The sequence below is a fragment of the Lytechinus variegatus genome, chromosome 12 (genome assembly GCF_018143015.1).
Source record: "Lytechinus variegatus isolate NC3 chromosome 12, Lvar_3.0, whole genome shotgun sequence".
Classification (NCBI taxonomy): Eukaryota; Metazoa; Echinodermata; class Echinoidea; order Temnopleuroida; family Toxopneustidae; genus Lytechinus; species Lytechinus variegatus.
The window spans coordinates 29668379-29685812 of NC_054751.1; the positions used below are offsets into that span (position 1 = coordinate 29668379).

A 17434-nucleotide genomic window follows, 5' to 3' on the forward strand; every position below is an offset into this window, starting at 1 on the left:
CAGCTACAGTACAGACAGTACTTCAGTTGCTTTCTCTTGTGAGGGCTTGAGAGTTCTCACTGTAAAGTCTGTAGGAAAGTGAATGAATGAAGAATGTAAACAGTGTCCGTCCGTCCAGAACTGAAATGAGATCACGGGATCATGCTAGCAGCCTACAGTAACTTGCGCATGCGCGCGAAATACACTTGGCTAATTAAAACTAGCTGCAAATTTCTGTCTGCTCTTCTGTGGCGCTGACTCGTTGCCAATCTACCACCATGACACCATGCGTAGCCAGTGGACCTGGGGCCCCGTCCCGGGGGGGGGGGCCGTTTCATAAAAAGTTACAACTGTTACAAAAAAAGTAAGTCCTTTATGAAACCGGCCCCAGGCCTAGCTAGAACCAAGGAGATATCACCTCTCCTTGACCAAACTAGCAACAAAGTCTAGAGCACTGATACGGTGGGGGGAGCGAGCCTATTCTAGATATGAGTGTATCGATGGAGCCGAACTATTTTCAAGGGTGAACATGTGAAATTTGCATAATGGTCAGTGGCCACGGAACGGTTTTCAAAGTCGCTGGGTGGCCTAAGCATGATGCAGATTGTTCATGTTTTTGCCGGTTTTGGGAAAAATGTGGGCCGTCTGTTCAAGTCCCCCTCCCCTCAACCCCCAGGGGCGTCGATCCATTTTTCTGATGGGGGGGGGGCAAAATCATTAACATTCCAAAGGCGCTGGATCGTGCAAGACACCCACACATGCATACACACACACACACACACACATATACATGTATATATATATATATATATATATATATATATATATATATATATATATATCAGGAATGCGAAACAAATTCACGAGTAATGCAGTTTTTGTAATGCCAACAATTAAAGGGGAAGTTCACCCTGAAGAAAACTTTGTTGTAAAAATAGCAGAAAAAATAGTAAAAAATATTGGTGAAGGTTTGAGGAAAATCCGTTAAAGAGTAAGAAAGTTATTAGAGTTCAAAGTTTTGGATTTGTGACGTCATAAACGAGCAGCTGCCCCATGTGTTATGTAATATAAAATGCATGAATTTCAAATTTTGAATGGTTCCTGATGACTTAATTTTGTTTTCTATTCATGATCGGGTGTGAAATGATTGGTCTATTGATATAAAAAAGGTACAGTGAAAACCATTTTCAATTTTCTGAGAAAATGACATTTCATTGATTTTTTTACCATTCGCTATGTAGGAATGCTGCTCGCATATGACGTCACAAATCAAATAATTGAAATTCTAATAACTTTTTAATTATTTGATGAATTTTTCTCAAACCTTCGGCAATATTTTTTATTATTTTTTCTGCTATTTTTACAATAAACTTTTTGTCAGGGTGAACTTCCAACCTTTAAGTTCTTTTATTCACTCTCCAAATTTTCGGTAGACCTCTACCTTCTTCAGGGAAGATTCGTGAATTGTGACAAGTTTGAATGACAGTTGTTTTTATTAAAGCGTGCGCGATCTCAGCGGGACTAGGGTAACTGCTGCTAGGTGCGCAAAATGCTGTTATTAATGTATATTGCGCGCTTTTTGGTAAAATATCATTAATGACGTAAGTTACGTAATATACGTAATAATAAAAGAATATGATTTAAGTTTTGTAACAATGAAAAGAAGTTCGTAATAATAAGAGTGTCTAGCTGAGATCGCGCACGCTGCAATGTGCAATATATATATATGACTCATAAGACACAGACACGTATCTCACCAACAAATTAATGCAAGCGCGAAGCGCGAGCTGATATTTTTTAGTATACTGACAGGAAAAGCGTGCCTGTTTATAGAACCGTTTGTAGTAACTCATGAGGAGGATACATATCTCACTACACAGATAGTACGAGTGCCTAGAGTGAGCTAAAATTTCTTTATATTCTGACCTGGAAGCTTGATATTCTAAGCATTTTTGGTACCAATGATTAAGATTTGTATCTAAAGAAGAATAGATGCGAGCGCGAAGCGCGAGCTGAAAATTTTGATTTTTCGATCTGAAAAAATAACAATTTAATGGACGTTTTCGATAAAGAACAAGATACATATCCAAGAAAAGATGAATGCAAATCGAAGCAGTTCTTTTAAGGCTATAAAGTGAAAAAAGTGAAAACGGGACATTTGCACTCACCTATTTAATTATGAAAAGTATGGGTTTTTGCTACAGAAATGATGCGAGCGTGAAGCGCGAGCTGAAATTTTTTATATTTCAATCAGAAAAGCGGGCACTTTGAGCACGATTTTAAATAAAGAACGAGTTGTGTATCTCATTCTCGCTTGCTGAACATTACATTCTAGTTTTTTTTGCCATATTCGGAATTATTGGGGGGGCAAAATGATATGTTTGCCCCCCCCCCCAATATTTTCATTGGTGGGGCGATCGCCCCCCTGCCCCCCCCCCCCCAGGATCGACGCCTCTGCTCAACCCGGGTTCAGCGACCCCGGATTGCATCGCAATGATCGAAGGGGTCTAGATTTAGAGGAAATTTCAGTCCTGATTATTTTCTTTAATTTAATTGTGGCACATTTTACCGTCTGAAAAAAAAAACAAAGCATTATATTGTTATCAACGCTAGGCATATTTTAACAATTTCTCTATTTTTTACAGTACTTATGCAACACATGTGTCCGGATAAATACTCATTATGTTGTAGACGTGTCGAGCAGTCAGGTTCACCCCTGGATCTGCCTGTGACACCTACTACCAGTAGTGGGTTAACTTATACATACACTGATCAGCTAGTGGCTTACTGGGGTATATGATAGTGTGACTTGCGAGCGAGTGAAACGAGCAAGCAAAAATGTCGAGCTTTTTATTACAAAAATCTAATTTTGTGATAGATTCAATTATTTAAAAAAAAGTATAATGTTTCACTATTTTCCTAAAAGTTTCCTTCTGCCCCGCCCCCCCCCCCCTTCCCGCAATCGTAAAAATTTAGGATTAGATTTAGATTTAGATTTATTTATTTCCGTTCAATTAACAAATTAAACAAAATCGAAGCCAATAGTATATATTCAAAATAATACAGATAGTTCAATGACACTTCAAAACAAATTAAGATAAAGTAACTTAACTTGCCGAGAAAAACAATGCTTGCATAATTAAAAGGCATTTTTTGTTGAGGCAATTCGGTTTAAACGACTTATTAGATAATTCCAATACTTATCTACATGCACTATAAGAAATCCGAAGGAAACTGACGAACATGCATGTGAGTGTGCCATCCATGAATCCAATTTTTTTTAGTAAAAACAATCCAAGTATGTATAATGCATTTTTATACCACTTAAAAATAAGGATGCATGTTCTAAAGTACATGTAAAAGATGTTTCTAACTTTCTATATTGCACAACAATATCACGGCTCATACTTTTTCGAATTACAAGTAGTTTAGAAACCGAACTTTATTGTGGGACGAATCAGTGAGCCAGATTATACCTACTATAGCATTTAATTTAATCAAACCTAACCTTCTTTCTGAAGGCAAGACCTCAAACAGGTAGTTAAAGGTCAAGTTCACCCCAGAAGAAAGTTTATTTTAATCAATAGAGAAAAATAGAAGAAGCATAACACTGAAAATTTTATCAAAGTCGGATGTAAAATAAGAAAGTTATGACAATTAAAAGTTGGTTTTGCTTATTTTTCACAAAACATTACGGTATGCTCAATTCAGTGATAGGCAAATAAGAATCGATGACGTCCCTCACTATTCTTTTTTTTTCTTCGCTTTATGCAATAATTCGATTTTCACGGATTTGCCAATAATTATATCGGACCCTCTTGTTTACTCGCTCTTTTTACAACACTTTGCATTTTCTGAAAATCCTCCTCTCGACATGCTCCAAACCAAGTATTAAACACAAATTCAAAAAGAAGAGGCTCTCTGTCATTCTTCGAATCAATTTATTCATGTTCTTGAAAAGTCGAAATTTTGCCCCTTAAAGACATTTTACTTTATCATTACGCTTGGAAGCTTGGTGTGATCGTCAAATTTTCTTTGACTTTTCTCATTTTCTCGGCATCAACTTGACGTCAATTTTGGGATATTCTTCAAATTGGACACGCAAACCTTTCTTCGGATCTACAAGTGTATCCGAATTTCTCGCTATCTTCAACTTCATTCAGAGATGGCGAATCTCTAATCAGTGACGTCGATTTGGGATCGTGTGATTAGCATGGAATGTGTTTTTTTGCCGTGTAATTAAGAAATTTTTCTTACATGGCTGAACGGCAAGGGATGCCGAAGTGTTTCGTTGTCCGGCATGAAGGCAACGAGTCAAATGAACACTTATCTACAATGATGTGGGTTCGCCGACGTCAGCTTGCACTGCCCCTGCAGAAATCAGCGGCAATTCAAAGTGACCAGAAGGGGCGATTCTCCCGCCCGTCTACCTCAGCGACGGGGTCCGACTTGGGCTGTGTGAAATTGTGTTGGAATGCGAATAGGCGAATCCAAGATCAGATCCAAAGTAGATTGTACTACCATCTCACCCCGGTCAATATTTCATCAGAATCAACAGATGGGTGTGGAGCTGTATTTAATCTAGAATTTTCTCCAATTGGGTAATTAAAAAAAAATTATTTCAAAAAATAGATTCTTGTCATGATTGTCAATCTTGTTCAGACGTGACTCAGAGTCAGACACCTGGCAGCCGTCTGTTTCGAGGTTTTTTAAATTTTTAATTTTTAAAAAAATTCTCGTACACAGACGGCTCGCTATCATGCAGCCATCATTAGGGGGTTCACAATGCAAAATCCCCCCGACGTGGCTCATTGAATTTTGTCTTTATTTCATAAAAAATATGTAAAAATAACTTTACCAAAATAATGATTATTATTCTGTTGAGGCCTGAAATGCACCAATACAGGGAAAAATAAACTTCAAGGGAAAAAAACGGTGACTTCGGCTGTCGCGCAACTTCACTCCCCTGTTTTATCCAAATAATACATAAACATATGGCCATTGAATGATTGAGTACCTGTACAGATCGAGCTAGAATTTCGGTCTCTGTATTTGGTTAGTGGAGCCAACGTAGTTCAGCGGAACAACCAACATAACAGAGACCGAAGCTTTTGGTCTAATGTCAGACATGTCATTGTCAATGCATGTTGACATTAGTTGAGAGGAAAAAGTGAGACTTGTTTGTTTTTTTGAGTTTGTCATGTTTGTGAAGACATTTGTCTTTGAAGTTGAGTTTGACTCGTGTCATGTCGAGTAGACCTCACTTTTTACTTCTGTTTTTGAACCGTAAATAATCAGTATACGCTCGCAGACCTACCGCAGTACCAAAATTTAAATTTGCATACAGCATAAGTTTGAAACATGATTTTTACTCTCTGAATAGACCCTAATATTAATGCAGAGTTACTTGCTAGTTCAGTAGTTGAGATGAGACGAGTCAAGACTGATAAGAATAAGACTTAATTATTTTTTTATAAATACATGTATATATAACAATGACACAAATGCATGCAATTCATCAAATAAATTGCATGAATGGTGTTGATTTTGTTGAGAAATTGGTGCAGTTCATGTTTTGGAACTAACAAACATTTGTTTTCAGCTCTAATGCCCATTTCAGTGTTTTTTCTTTCCATTTTAGCAAACACTTTGGTCAGTGTTGCTTAAATTCAGGTTATTGATTGATTAGGTATTTTAGACTTAATCTGTGCACAACTTAAGCAAAAAGTAGGTTGCTAAAATCAATGAGGGGAAAAAATGCCATTAGATTAATGTAGGGTAGGCAATGGCACTAGATTTGTGCTGTAGACATGTGTCCAAAAAGTCATTACAGTAGGTGAGTAGGCCTCAAATTTTCTTTCTATGTTTCGAGTGATCAATATAGTCAAATGTAATGGCATTTTCTGGTAGCCAAGTTGATTATCTATCGACAGGGAATGGACACAAAACTCTATAAATTAGCTGTTGCCTGGGCCTGATGAAAAGGATCAATGACTAGCACAAGTGAGGCATATATTTATTTTCTGAAAGAAAATGTTAAAATAACTTTAAAGCTTAAATCCTGAATCAACAGTGTCATGTTGATGTTTAAATGAAAAATAAATCAAATGAGATTTTGAGACATATGATATAGCATGTAAATTTATTATTATTTTTTAAATATTTTCTCCTTAACAGTGACACATTAGTGACAGCATATGAAGGGGAAGCAATGCAACTGTTTGATCCTATATCTGCCAAGTTGATCACCAAGATTCCTAATGCTCATACTGATTGTGTTAACTGTATCAGGTATGTACATGTATTTTGTCTTGTTGGCTACATGTAATTTGATTGCACACACACAAAAATATAATAGGTTTGCAAGGGACTGAAGTCTGAAGTGCCAAACCATGTTCCCAATTTACCCAGGGCTGTCATATTTTCATCTTTGACAGTATTTTTATTTGAATGAATTTAAAATATGTGACTTCCAAGAAATAATGCTATGGATAAAAAAATATGCTTATCAATGTTTGAACTGTCAACTGTCTGTTTTTTCATATAGTAGGCAGAACCGTTAAATCTCTTCTGTTGAATTTGGCAACCAGGTTAGTTGATCATTCATGTGACAACAATCAATGACATTTCGTTATTTATTCTTACCCCCCCAAAAAAAAAGATTTTTAGACAGCCGTACCTTTGCATCCGGGTCAGACGACAAGACCATTGCATTGTGGGATATACGTAACCTTAAGCGTAAGATCTGCACACTGAAAGGTCACAGTAATTGGGTGAAGAGCATAGAATACTGTCAAAAGTCTGGTCTTCTCGTCACATCGGCCTTTGATGGCAATGTTCTTGCCTGGGACATCAATAGGTAAGTGATCAAACTTGTCAATTTTGTGATGCTTTGCAGTGTGTCCTTCAAAAAAAAAGAAAGATAAACTTTGGTAACAGGTACATGTAGATTATATCATCATCTAATATAATTTTCACATTCAGGATGAGATTGAAAAATATCTAAGTTGTTTTGATGTCAGACACATTTAAGAACTACTGAAAATTGCAAATTGATACCGAAAAACATTGTTCTTCTGGTCAGTTGAAAGTCAGATTGTGATAAACTCTGTTAGTTTTTGAAAGGAGGATTAAGCTGACAAATGCAACTTAAAAAGTTGAATGCAAGTCCCAAATGTGCTCTATTTGGTTGGAACTGGAAAATCAAGTTGCATTTGATTTTGGGAGTTATGTTGATTGCAAATTCCTGCAACATTTCTCAGATAAAAAAAAATTACCATCATTTAAGTAAAGACATTAAAGAGCACTAAGGATGGCTGATTAAAGCTCTATGCTGCTGATGGTCATGATTGCTTGTAGATAAATATTAATATTTTATTTTCCCAGGGTAGCCACTTAGGAAACTACTCTTCCATTGGGCCCTGCATAACATTATATGTTATTATTACCCTTGTCCAATCCAAATGCTTAGCGCAGCCCTAGCAAGAAGACAAAAGGTCCCATTTTGTGAGTCTTTGGTATGACTCGGACAGGGATCGAACCCATGACCTCCCGTTCATGAGGCGGGTGCTCTACCACTGAGCCACTAACCTGTAAGCCTAAACAAAGGTGTATTGTGTCGTTCATTATCTTCATACACTCACACTGTAGGTATCAGGATGAGATGCAATACACCAAACTGTTCCACCTGGAGAGTCTGATGCGGACACGCCTCACACCCGACTCCTCCAAGCTCATCATGTCAACATCCGAAGGTTACTACCTGGTGATCCATGACCTTGACCTTACATCCTTGGCAACAGACTTTGATGAATTTGAACCTTCAGAATATTGTGACCTTTTATTGGATGAAGCCAAAGAGGAATTGAAGGAACACGAACATAACCATTTGTTTCATCGGTCATGGAATCGGCCGGAGATCGTGATGGACTTTCCGGAGGAGGGGTTTGCGGAGTGTATATCGTCTTTAGTTGTTCATCCACAAGGCTGGTGTATGGTGTCTCGGTATACCACTACAGAGGAGGACCAAGAGGTAAGCTTACTTATATGGGGGAGGACAGGGAATAATTTTACTGGTACAACATCGCAGTAGCAAGTTTTGACATAGAACTGTTCAGAGCACAGTTGAAAGCATTTCTCTAATAATCACAAATGCTTATCAAATTTGAGAAGTAATATTATTCCCTGAGCAACATATATGCGTACAAGCCCAACATAACTCAAGGGCGTTGATTTCAGTGTACCTCTGCAGGACTTGTGCATACAGAACTGATTATTCATCTTCTTGTCAAGAATTATTTTTAAAAGATAAATATACATTTTAAAAGCTTTCTCAAGTTTATGTCTGTCAAAGAATGGACACTTGCCTTTATCGGAAAGGCAGATTTGGTAAGAGCTTTTGTTGAACTTGATGTGTGCCAAGATTCACCATTGGCACTAATACACACAGCTTCTTTTCCTAAATCCTAAGTTGTGGGTCTGATTAAAAAATTGGGAAAAATCAGCTGATAATTATAAAAAAATAAAAAAAGGTAAAAATGAAATACAAAATTGCCCAGAATGGTGTAATCACATCACTTGGCACTGGGCCACCCATGTGACCTGTCTGCTGGGTGCTCTCAGATATGGTGTATGGCAAGCCTTCAATTATTTGTCACCTTTTTAGTGGCACCATTCTTGTCTTTAAAAAGATCAAGGTATTGTTGATACAAGAGGTATCCCTCCCATTCCATCAGAAATAAACTATTTCATATGTTTGATGACGTTAATTCATCTCTTTAACTTTTTTGTTGTTGTTCCAGTTGACCTGTGTGCATGATTTACAAGAGACTTCTATTCCCGATGATGAACCTAAGCAGGATCCAAACCAGAGACAATTTTCTCCTTTCAAAGCCAAACAAAGACTACTCTATTACGCTGTGGAGCCAAACGATGGCAAAGGCTACATCAAGGAACTCAGTATAAGTCCCGACGGCCGCATCATCTGTTCCTCGTTCAGCCACGGGGTACGCCTGCTTGCCTTTAATACTCAGTGTAGTGAACTCTGCGATATACAATACACCAACCCCCCAGCTGGGCCTCAGGGACTGAAACAAGTTAAACTCGTATCTTGTCATCGAGCAACCGTTCTTACGTCTCGTTTCTCGCCAACGCAGTGTCTACTCGTCAGCGGATGCCTGGAAGGAAAAGTGGTGTTCCATCATCCGTACTTATAACACCTGGGCAATATTTCCTAAAGCTGTTTGTGAGTCGCACACGACTGGTGATCCTTTCTTGGGTGCTTGGTCAGATTCTCAATCATATTGATTCCCGTCAGCTAAAGTTGAAATCAGAGTCCTGTCCTTATACAAAGAGTTGCGATTGATCAAACCAATTAAGTATATGGAAACCCATCATTGTTATAATTTTCCTACAAAAAAAATTGCACCATGTTCTTTGTTAACAAAGTGGAAAACACTAAATTATAAATACCACAATAGATTATGATTTTACATCATATTTTGGAAACATATTGAAAAAAAACATGCATCTTAGATGTTGGTGTTGCCGGCTTTCCGTAGGTATAGTTGATCGGATCAATTGCAAGACAGGGCCCAGACCTTTGTAGATTAAAATTCTCATTTGAATGGACAATCCAATCGTAGTCAAATTTGAATAAGGCGAGGGAGGGTACACTCCAATTATGTGAATTTGAGGTGTCACATTTAGCACAAGAAAGGGCTACCAGTCATTCCTAAAGTCATACATAGTTTACTAACAGCTTTATGAAACCACCCCGGCTATGGTTCTCAATATTTTCTTTCTTTTGAATAATTTATTTACCGTAGTCTAGTAGTCATGAATTTCACCTGCTGCATACACATGTAGAATCATGAATAGATTGGACTTCCCCCAGCTCACTTTAGTTTCATACCATTAAACTGTAACATGGTATAATACTTTGGATGTGAGGATTTGGCTACTGGCCATTGGTCTGTGTGGGACTGCGGGAAGATGATGGAGACAGAAAAAAGTCATTCTTTTGCCAGCATAGTATTATCCTGCAAAAACATTACTTTTTAATTCTAGTACTAACTCCCATTTTGGGGATTTTTTTTGGAAACTTTTGATAAAAAGCTATGAATTATTTTTCTTGCATATAATACCACTACTTGACCAATGTGGCTTGCTCCTTTAATCAAACTGCATGTCTCGGAAGTCACTTTTTTTGCGCCTACATGGAGGTCGTGCAATTTTGATGGAGATGTCAAAGGTCAGTCCCAACTAATTGATTATCATGTTTCTGTTTGTTTATAGACATCTGTAATAAATGCTATTATATAATAATAATAATAATAGGCATTTATAGAGGGCCATCTATCAAGAAATAATATATTCTGAGGCGCACTGTTTATTATTATTATTACCCGGCTTTAGCGCGAGCAGCCTTTCAGCGCTCATGCATTCAAGGAATTAATCCTACCGGGTACCCATTTACCTCACCTGGGTTGAGTGCAGCACAATGTTGCTAAATTTCTTGCTGAAGAAAATTACGCCATGGCTGAAATTCGAACCCACGACCCTCTGTTTCAAAGTCAGAAGACTAATCTACTGGGCCACAATGCTCCATATACATCCCCAGGTACCCAGGGTTTGATAAAATCAATACATACACGTTTCATATTTTACTTTCATTAAGTACAATTATCCATGCCCATCGGATTTTAGAATACTGTAAGTCAAATTGAATTATAGCAGAATATATCTTAGAATTGTTGGCAAGTACATGAAAAGTGTGGCAAACAAGCAATTCTATTCTCATTGACAGTCAAAAGATTTGAACCACAGACCTTGTGAGCAAGTATGTACACTCTGCTGTGCTGCCAATGCCATTCAGAAAAATCCATAATAGTTGCAAATTTGAGATCACTTCACAAATTTACAAATGCGCCCTCAGTAATTACTTAGTTAAGCACGAATAGGCATGCATATATACAATAAACACCTAATACATGTATCCCATGAATTTGCTCTATTTCTGGTCATTTTAAAGTGACTCTTCAGCCTTCTTTAAAAAAGGGACACCTTTAAACTTGTTCAAACATGGTCTATATGTACACAGAACTTTTTCCGGGGGGAGGGGGGGGCTTGTAAAAATTTCTAAGAAAATTGAAAACAAGGTAGTGAAGCGAAAGAGCTTGCCATGGGTAACTTTTACATTTTCTTAAGTGGAATCGCAGGATTTTGTGCTCACTTGGTGAATTTTGTGGACATTTTTACTTTTAAAAAAAGTAAGTTTTCAAAATTTCGGGGGTAGGGGGGCAACTGCAACCTTTTAGTATCCACTCCTGTAGATCTGTATGTGCATTTATTTGCATTTATTTGTAAATATACTACAACTACATAGTGCTGTATTCTATTGTCTTTCTGGGAACTTGGTACATGTACATGAAGTACCACGTAAGAAATTACACATTCTATACCAAATTAATGAATTTTTAGCTTCTGCATGGTGTATTAATTACTAAATTGTAATGGATGGCTGCCCCACACTCAAATATCCCCGAGGTTTCAGATATGGATGAATTGTTATAATTTTACTCTGAAAAGATATTGAGCCTCGTCGATTTGGCGCTGCACAGTGGCTGCCGGGCCCATGATCAATTTGGCAGAGTAAATTTTCTGAGTATTTCATGAATATTTTGAACAATAAAATATGGATTTTCATCATTTTGTTCATTTTTTCATATTGCACTTTAAACTCCTATCCCCTTGCAAGGATGTTTTCTTTCTCCTGCTTTTTTTTGCCCTTCTCCATTTTGAAATTGATAATATGCAATTAAGCAAAGCAATTTCAAAACTAGCTTGTATTCCATCTCTTCAAACTATATCCTCTTACCATGTGCAATTCGATGCAAAAATATATCACATTATGTGGTGGAAGAATTTTTATATTTGTTTATGAAAGGCGGCAACTCTTTCAATTATGATTTTTCAAATTAATCATGAGCTTAGGTCACTGTGAAGTTGTGTGAGTAAATTATACATGTAAACACTTCAAAAATGGTATAATTTGAGTGATTTTATTGAAACGCCCTTTCATATGATGTATATAATATTCACAATTCATAAAAACAAATTTTCATCAATTATTGCCTTGGCAATTTAGGCATAAATATGCTTACTCAAATATTTACTCAATTTAAAGGTACAATCCATGTTCACCCAATTTATAAACAGACAAAGCTCATAGAAAACACATACATTTATTTGAAACCAGAGCTAGTAAAATCATAGACTTGATGGCATCAAGTGATGCATCTCTTTTACTTAAGAATTTCTCCATGAGCTTTCATACCGTCATTTTGATAAATTTGGTTTGGGATGTGATTTAAGTGCTAATTACAAACAGATATACAAGTATGACTGCACTGAAATGGGGATACCTTGGAATTCGTTTGTAGACAACCCTTCTTGCTTTTGATCACGTGTGTACTTTTAGAAGCAGCTTCATGTTTAGAATGTATCCCTGAGTATTTTTTTTTACAAGATTTCAAATTTGAATGCCCAGGTATCCAGTATGTATTGATCAGTAATCAATTCAACTTTCCCATTTTCTATTGAAATATAATAAAATCAAGGATAATGTAATCTAGACAATTATTTGAGAAACCACATGGTTATTAAAGGGGAAGTTCACCCAGGAGAAAACTTTGTGGTAAAGATGGCAGATTTTTTTTTCTTAAATACTGGTGAATGTTTGATGAAAATCTATCAAAGATTAAGGAAGTTACTATAATTTTAAGCTTTGGATTTGTGACGTCATAAACCAGCTGCTGCCCCTTATGTTATGTAATATAAAATGCATAAATTTCATTTTTTTAATGGTGTGTGATGACTTTTTTTTTTTTGCTTTTTAGCAAGTGGTGTGAAATGATTTGTCTATTGATATACTGAAGGTACGGTAAAAATCATTTTTAATTTACTGAGTAAATGACATTTCACTGATTTTGTTGCAGTAAGATACAGTGTTCATGTATGTAGGAGAGCTGCTCGCATATGACTTCACAAATCAAAAAATGAATTTCTAATAACTTTTTTATTCTTTGGATTTTTCTCAAGCCTTTGGCAATATTTATATCATATTGGATGGCTCTGAATTGAATACCAGAAATATTCAAAGAATTTGGGCAAATATTCCACGAATCGCAGATGAGTGGAATATTGACCCTAACGAGTGGAATATTTCTGGTATTCCATGAAATATAGCCATCCTATATATATTATTATCATCTATCCCATATGAATATTGAATATGCTCACATATTCAATAGCAAATTTTGTACAGGAGCCTACGGGATAATCTTTGGATTTCGGTTATTCTAGGGATACCCTCTGATACTGCACAGGCAGTTAATTTATTGAATGGCTAAAACACTCTATACAGATGATAATTTTCATTATTTCTGTTGCCATTTTTACAATAAAGTTTTTGTTAGGATGAACTTCCCCTTTAATGTGCATGCATGTGGCTCCGCTGCAGTGTCTGCCTCATTAACGGGAGATAATGAGTAATGATCTCTGGACGAGTCACACCAAAGACTTTCAATAAATGGAACATTCTGCTTTTTTAGCTTGGTTTTCAGATTGGAGTAGTAAAGTGCAATGCTATGCTATGTACTGCTGACTGGTAGATCAGTTCCGTAACTGAAGTGGCTACCCTGAGTCAATAAAGCATTTTTGTCTTGCCTGTGTAGCAGAACGAGAATATTGATAGGCTCCCCTTTTCTGATTAGAGAGTCAACAATTTAAACCAAAGTTAGTTTTTGAAATGTCATCATAACTTGATAAGTATATTGATCTATTTCATTCCATTTACCTAAATGCCCTGTTATATCTTAAAAGTGTATGACTTCTGTGCTCATGAATGCTTGTCAAGGATAAAAGCTCCAGAAGTCCAGAGATAATATTACTGTCTTTCTTTTTGAGCAAGATATGACTTAATTAATTATAATGATGAACTCTTTTAAGGACAATTGTTTCTTTTATTTTACCTTTTTATTCTACCAGTAAGAACATGATTATGATGGTACACAACTATAATAAATTTGTTGTATCTCAAAAACAAAAGGTTAAAGGGGGAAGTCCTGACAATGCATGTAATTTGGTTTGATAAAAGCAGAAGACTGCTAGAAACAAATATTAACAGGGAGGCCTGAAATTTAAAGGTAAAGTCCAGAAAAATGTTGATTTTAACCAATAGAGAAAAATCAAACAAGCACAATGCTGAAAATTTCATCAAAATTGGATGTAAAATAAGAAAGTTATATTTTAGAATTTTGCTTAATTTCACAAAACAGTTATATGCACAACTCAGAGACATGCAAATGAGAGAGTTGATGATGTCCGTCACTATTTCTTTTGTTTTTTTTTTGTTTGAATTAAACAATAATACAATATTTCAATTTTTACAGATTTAACAACAAGGACCAACTTGACAACCATAAACTGTTAAAAGAATGGTAATTAAACATATTCAGGGATGAATGAAACTTTGTTTCACTGGATGATTAGGAGATTATTAGAGTATTTCAGATTTCATATAACAAAATACCAAAGAAATAGTGAGTGGATGATGTCATCAGTCCCCTCATTTGCATACCGCCCAGGATGTGCATTTTTTGTGAAAGTAAGCAGAACTTAAAATTGTCACTACTTATTATACATCCGATTATGATGACTTTTTCAGTTAAGGATTTTTCTCTTTTTATTAGAATTTTGTTGGGGTGGACTTTTCCTTTAGTTTTTTTGATACATGTATCTCATTCAAATAGCTGACAAGCCATCTTTATATTTTGTGTAACATAAATGCATGTTCGGAGGTGTCAGTGCCACATAATCTCCCGTCCGACTACCCCCCCCCCCCCCCCCGTTCACACGTGATGATAAAATTTTGCTCAATTTTCTGAGCTTTCCCTAACTTTGTGGTTGTGTTCACTTCCTATCGAAATAGAGCTTAGAAAATTATTTGCAGAAGCTTTCACTGGTTATCTTTTGGTAACACATCCTCTCCACCCTTCCCCTCCTCTCTTTCTGTCTGTCTCTCTCCTCCTCTATTACTTGACTCAACTGTAGCTGCTACAATGTCTCAATTCGCACAGGAAAGTAACCCTGCTCGTACATGTGTAAAATGGACAAAGTAATGACAAAATTACAGGTTGAATACTGTATTATTTTGCAGTACCTCGGCAGAGGGTACAATGTCAGCTAGGCACGATACATGCGATGTAGTATTTAGTTAAATACTAGTACATCATGTTGATATGATGCATGTAATTGCATTTAGCAAAAGGTGTCGGATACTTTATATAAATCTATTTAATTTCACATTCAGTCATTGTCTTGGGTTGATTTTTTTCATTGTAATAATTCTATAATTTTGTTCAGTGAGATAAAGAGAGAAATTGACCATAAGAGATAAGTGTGAAATGGGAAAAGATTACGTAACTTGCTACAGAGGATGATACACAACGAGATGGAGACAGATACAGGGAGGGGTAGGGGATGGAGAGAGAAAGGAGAGACAGGAAGAAAATAATAATAGCTGGATTTATAAAGCGCTTTTTGCCTGAGGATACAAAGCGCTGCTACTATTACCTTGGCTTTAGCTTGAGCTATGAGCTACCAAGGGATTACTCCTGCCGCGTACCCATTTACTTCACCTGGGTCGAGTGAAGCAGACAGTGTGGAGAAATTTCTCGCTGAAGGCTGGGATTCGAACCCACGATCCTCTGTTTCAAAGGCGAGAGTCAGAACATCTAGACCACGGTATACCCACAGCCCACGAGGAGCCTCGAGGAGGGCAAGGGAGAGAGAGAATAAAAGGGTGCATCGAGAGAGATGGGGATGTTGGAGAGATAAAACGACACAATGTTGAAAACCAAAATATTGATTTGGTACACAAACGCACAAGAATGGAATTACACAATGTCACTGTGTTGCAAGCATCTCCCTGGTTGCATCGAAGACCTTCCACTTTGTTGAATAGCGCCCCCTCTTTAACTGAAAGTTGAATGCTCTCTTCCTGACTCTCCACACGGCGTACAAAATATGAAACCGAAGCCAAAAATTTCTGGGACGAACTCTATCCATTTCTTTGACCAGAGATATGCCTGTTTTGTGGAGCCCCTCCCCTCTCTTTTCCTGTCTCTTTTTGTCACTCAATTGTAATTCATACCTCTAAATCTATCTCATGCAATCTCCCCCATCTTTATTTCTATCTATCCATCCATCCACCCACCCAACCATCCATCCATCTATCTATCTATCTATACCTATCTTTCTATAACTATGTACATCAGTAAGTCACTTTCGCCCACCTCCCTCTCTATGTATCTATTCTCCTTCACACTTTCTTTTCTCTCTCTTCCCTTTTACATTTTTTAAAACATAACTATTTTCCCCCATCTGTCCAATACCTACCAAATGGACATGAATGTCCAAAATTTACGATTTTGTAATTCCCTTGACGATGATACTGTGTAAAGAAGTGAATACATTAACCCTAACTAGGCAGGGTTTTTTTTTTTGGCTGTTCTGTGGCCGGGGAGGGGGGGGTTGATTCAACCCCCCCCCCCCCTTTGAGATCTCGGCCGCCGATCGCGCGAGCGCCGCAAAATATTTGCAAGCTGGTAATGTGCGATGTAATCTACAAGGCTGTATGGTAAAATTTTCGAAAGTAATATTATTTTATATGAATTAATTATGCTAATTTATGCATAAATCATACTTTTGCTCTAATTCACTAAATAAAGCTTCTAGAATGCTAATTTTTGGTAAAAATATTCTTTGAAGCATTCTTAACAATCGCAATTGAAAAAAACTTCGTTTTGGAAATCAATTTCTTATGTATTTGATTGTTTTATTAATTTCTTATGTATTTCTATATTTTTCAACCTTTGGTTTTTGCCTGTTAAAGCAAAATAATCATATCTTTATGAATAAGATGAGAAAACTCAATTTGCATTGACTTTGTACACAAAATCACGTTTTGGAACAATTTTTGGTCTGACATGCACTTACGAAACGTTGCATAATTTCGGAAACGCTTACCCGGGTGTCGTAAATTTGGTCTCAAAAGATGCGTAAGACTTACAAGTATAAACTCTGTGAGTGGCGCGGTCAGAAAATTTCGCGCGGCGGAATGATCGCAGAAAATGTAAAGGGGGGTGATTCAACCAGTGGTGTAGCTACGGGGGAGGGGGCTAGGGGGCAGGTGCCCTCCCCCCCTCCTGAAAAAAATTGGCAGAGCAAAAAAAAAGAGAAAGAAGAAAAGAAAAAAAGGAAAAGAAGAAGAATAACAGAAGAAAAAAAGAAGAGGATAATAAGAAGAGGAAGACGAGTGAATGAAATAATGTGAGGGGAAGAATTGCAAAAAAAAATCTTTTATGTTACTGTATAAAATTTTTGCAGGTGC

General features: G+C 36.8%; 1 protein-coding gene across 1 annotated transcript; it reads left to right on the plus strand.

Annotated features, from left to right (window-relative positions):
* Positions 1 to 4123: 4123 nt before the first annotated feature.
* On the plus strand, positions 4124 to 9839 carry LOC121425528 (DDB1- and CUL4-associated factor 10 homolog). The gene is made up of 5 exons (XM_041621603.1): positions 4124 to 4580; positions 6157 to 6270; positions 6641 to 6838; positions 7630 to 8011; positions 8781 to 9839. The coding sequence occupies exons 1-5, from the start codon at positions 4237 to 4239 to the stop codon at positions 9192 to 9194; spliced, it is 1452 nt and encodes a 483-aa protein (XP_041477537.1). The 5' UTR covers positions 4124 to 4236; the 3' UTR covers positions 9195 to 9839.
* The last annotated feature ends 7595 nt before the right edge of the window (positions 9840 to 17434 follow it).

Excerpts from the sequence above, each read along its gene's own strand:
- LOC121425528 (XM_041621603.1), top strand. The coding sequence starts at position 4,237 with ATGGCTGAACGGCAAGGGATGCCGAAGTGTTTCGTTGTCCGGCATGAA. Across the intron at positions 6,839-7,629 it reads CTTGCCTGGGACATCAATAG|GTATCAGGATGAGATGCAAT; the intron begins GTAAGTGATCAA and ends CTCACACTGTAG. Across the intron at positions 8,012-8,780 it reads CTACAGAGGAGGACCAAGAG|TTGACCTGTGTGCATGATTT; the intron begins GTAAGCTTACTT and ends TTGTTGTTCCAG.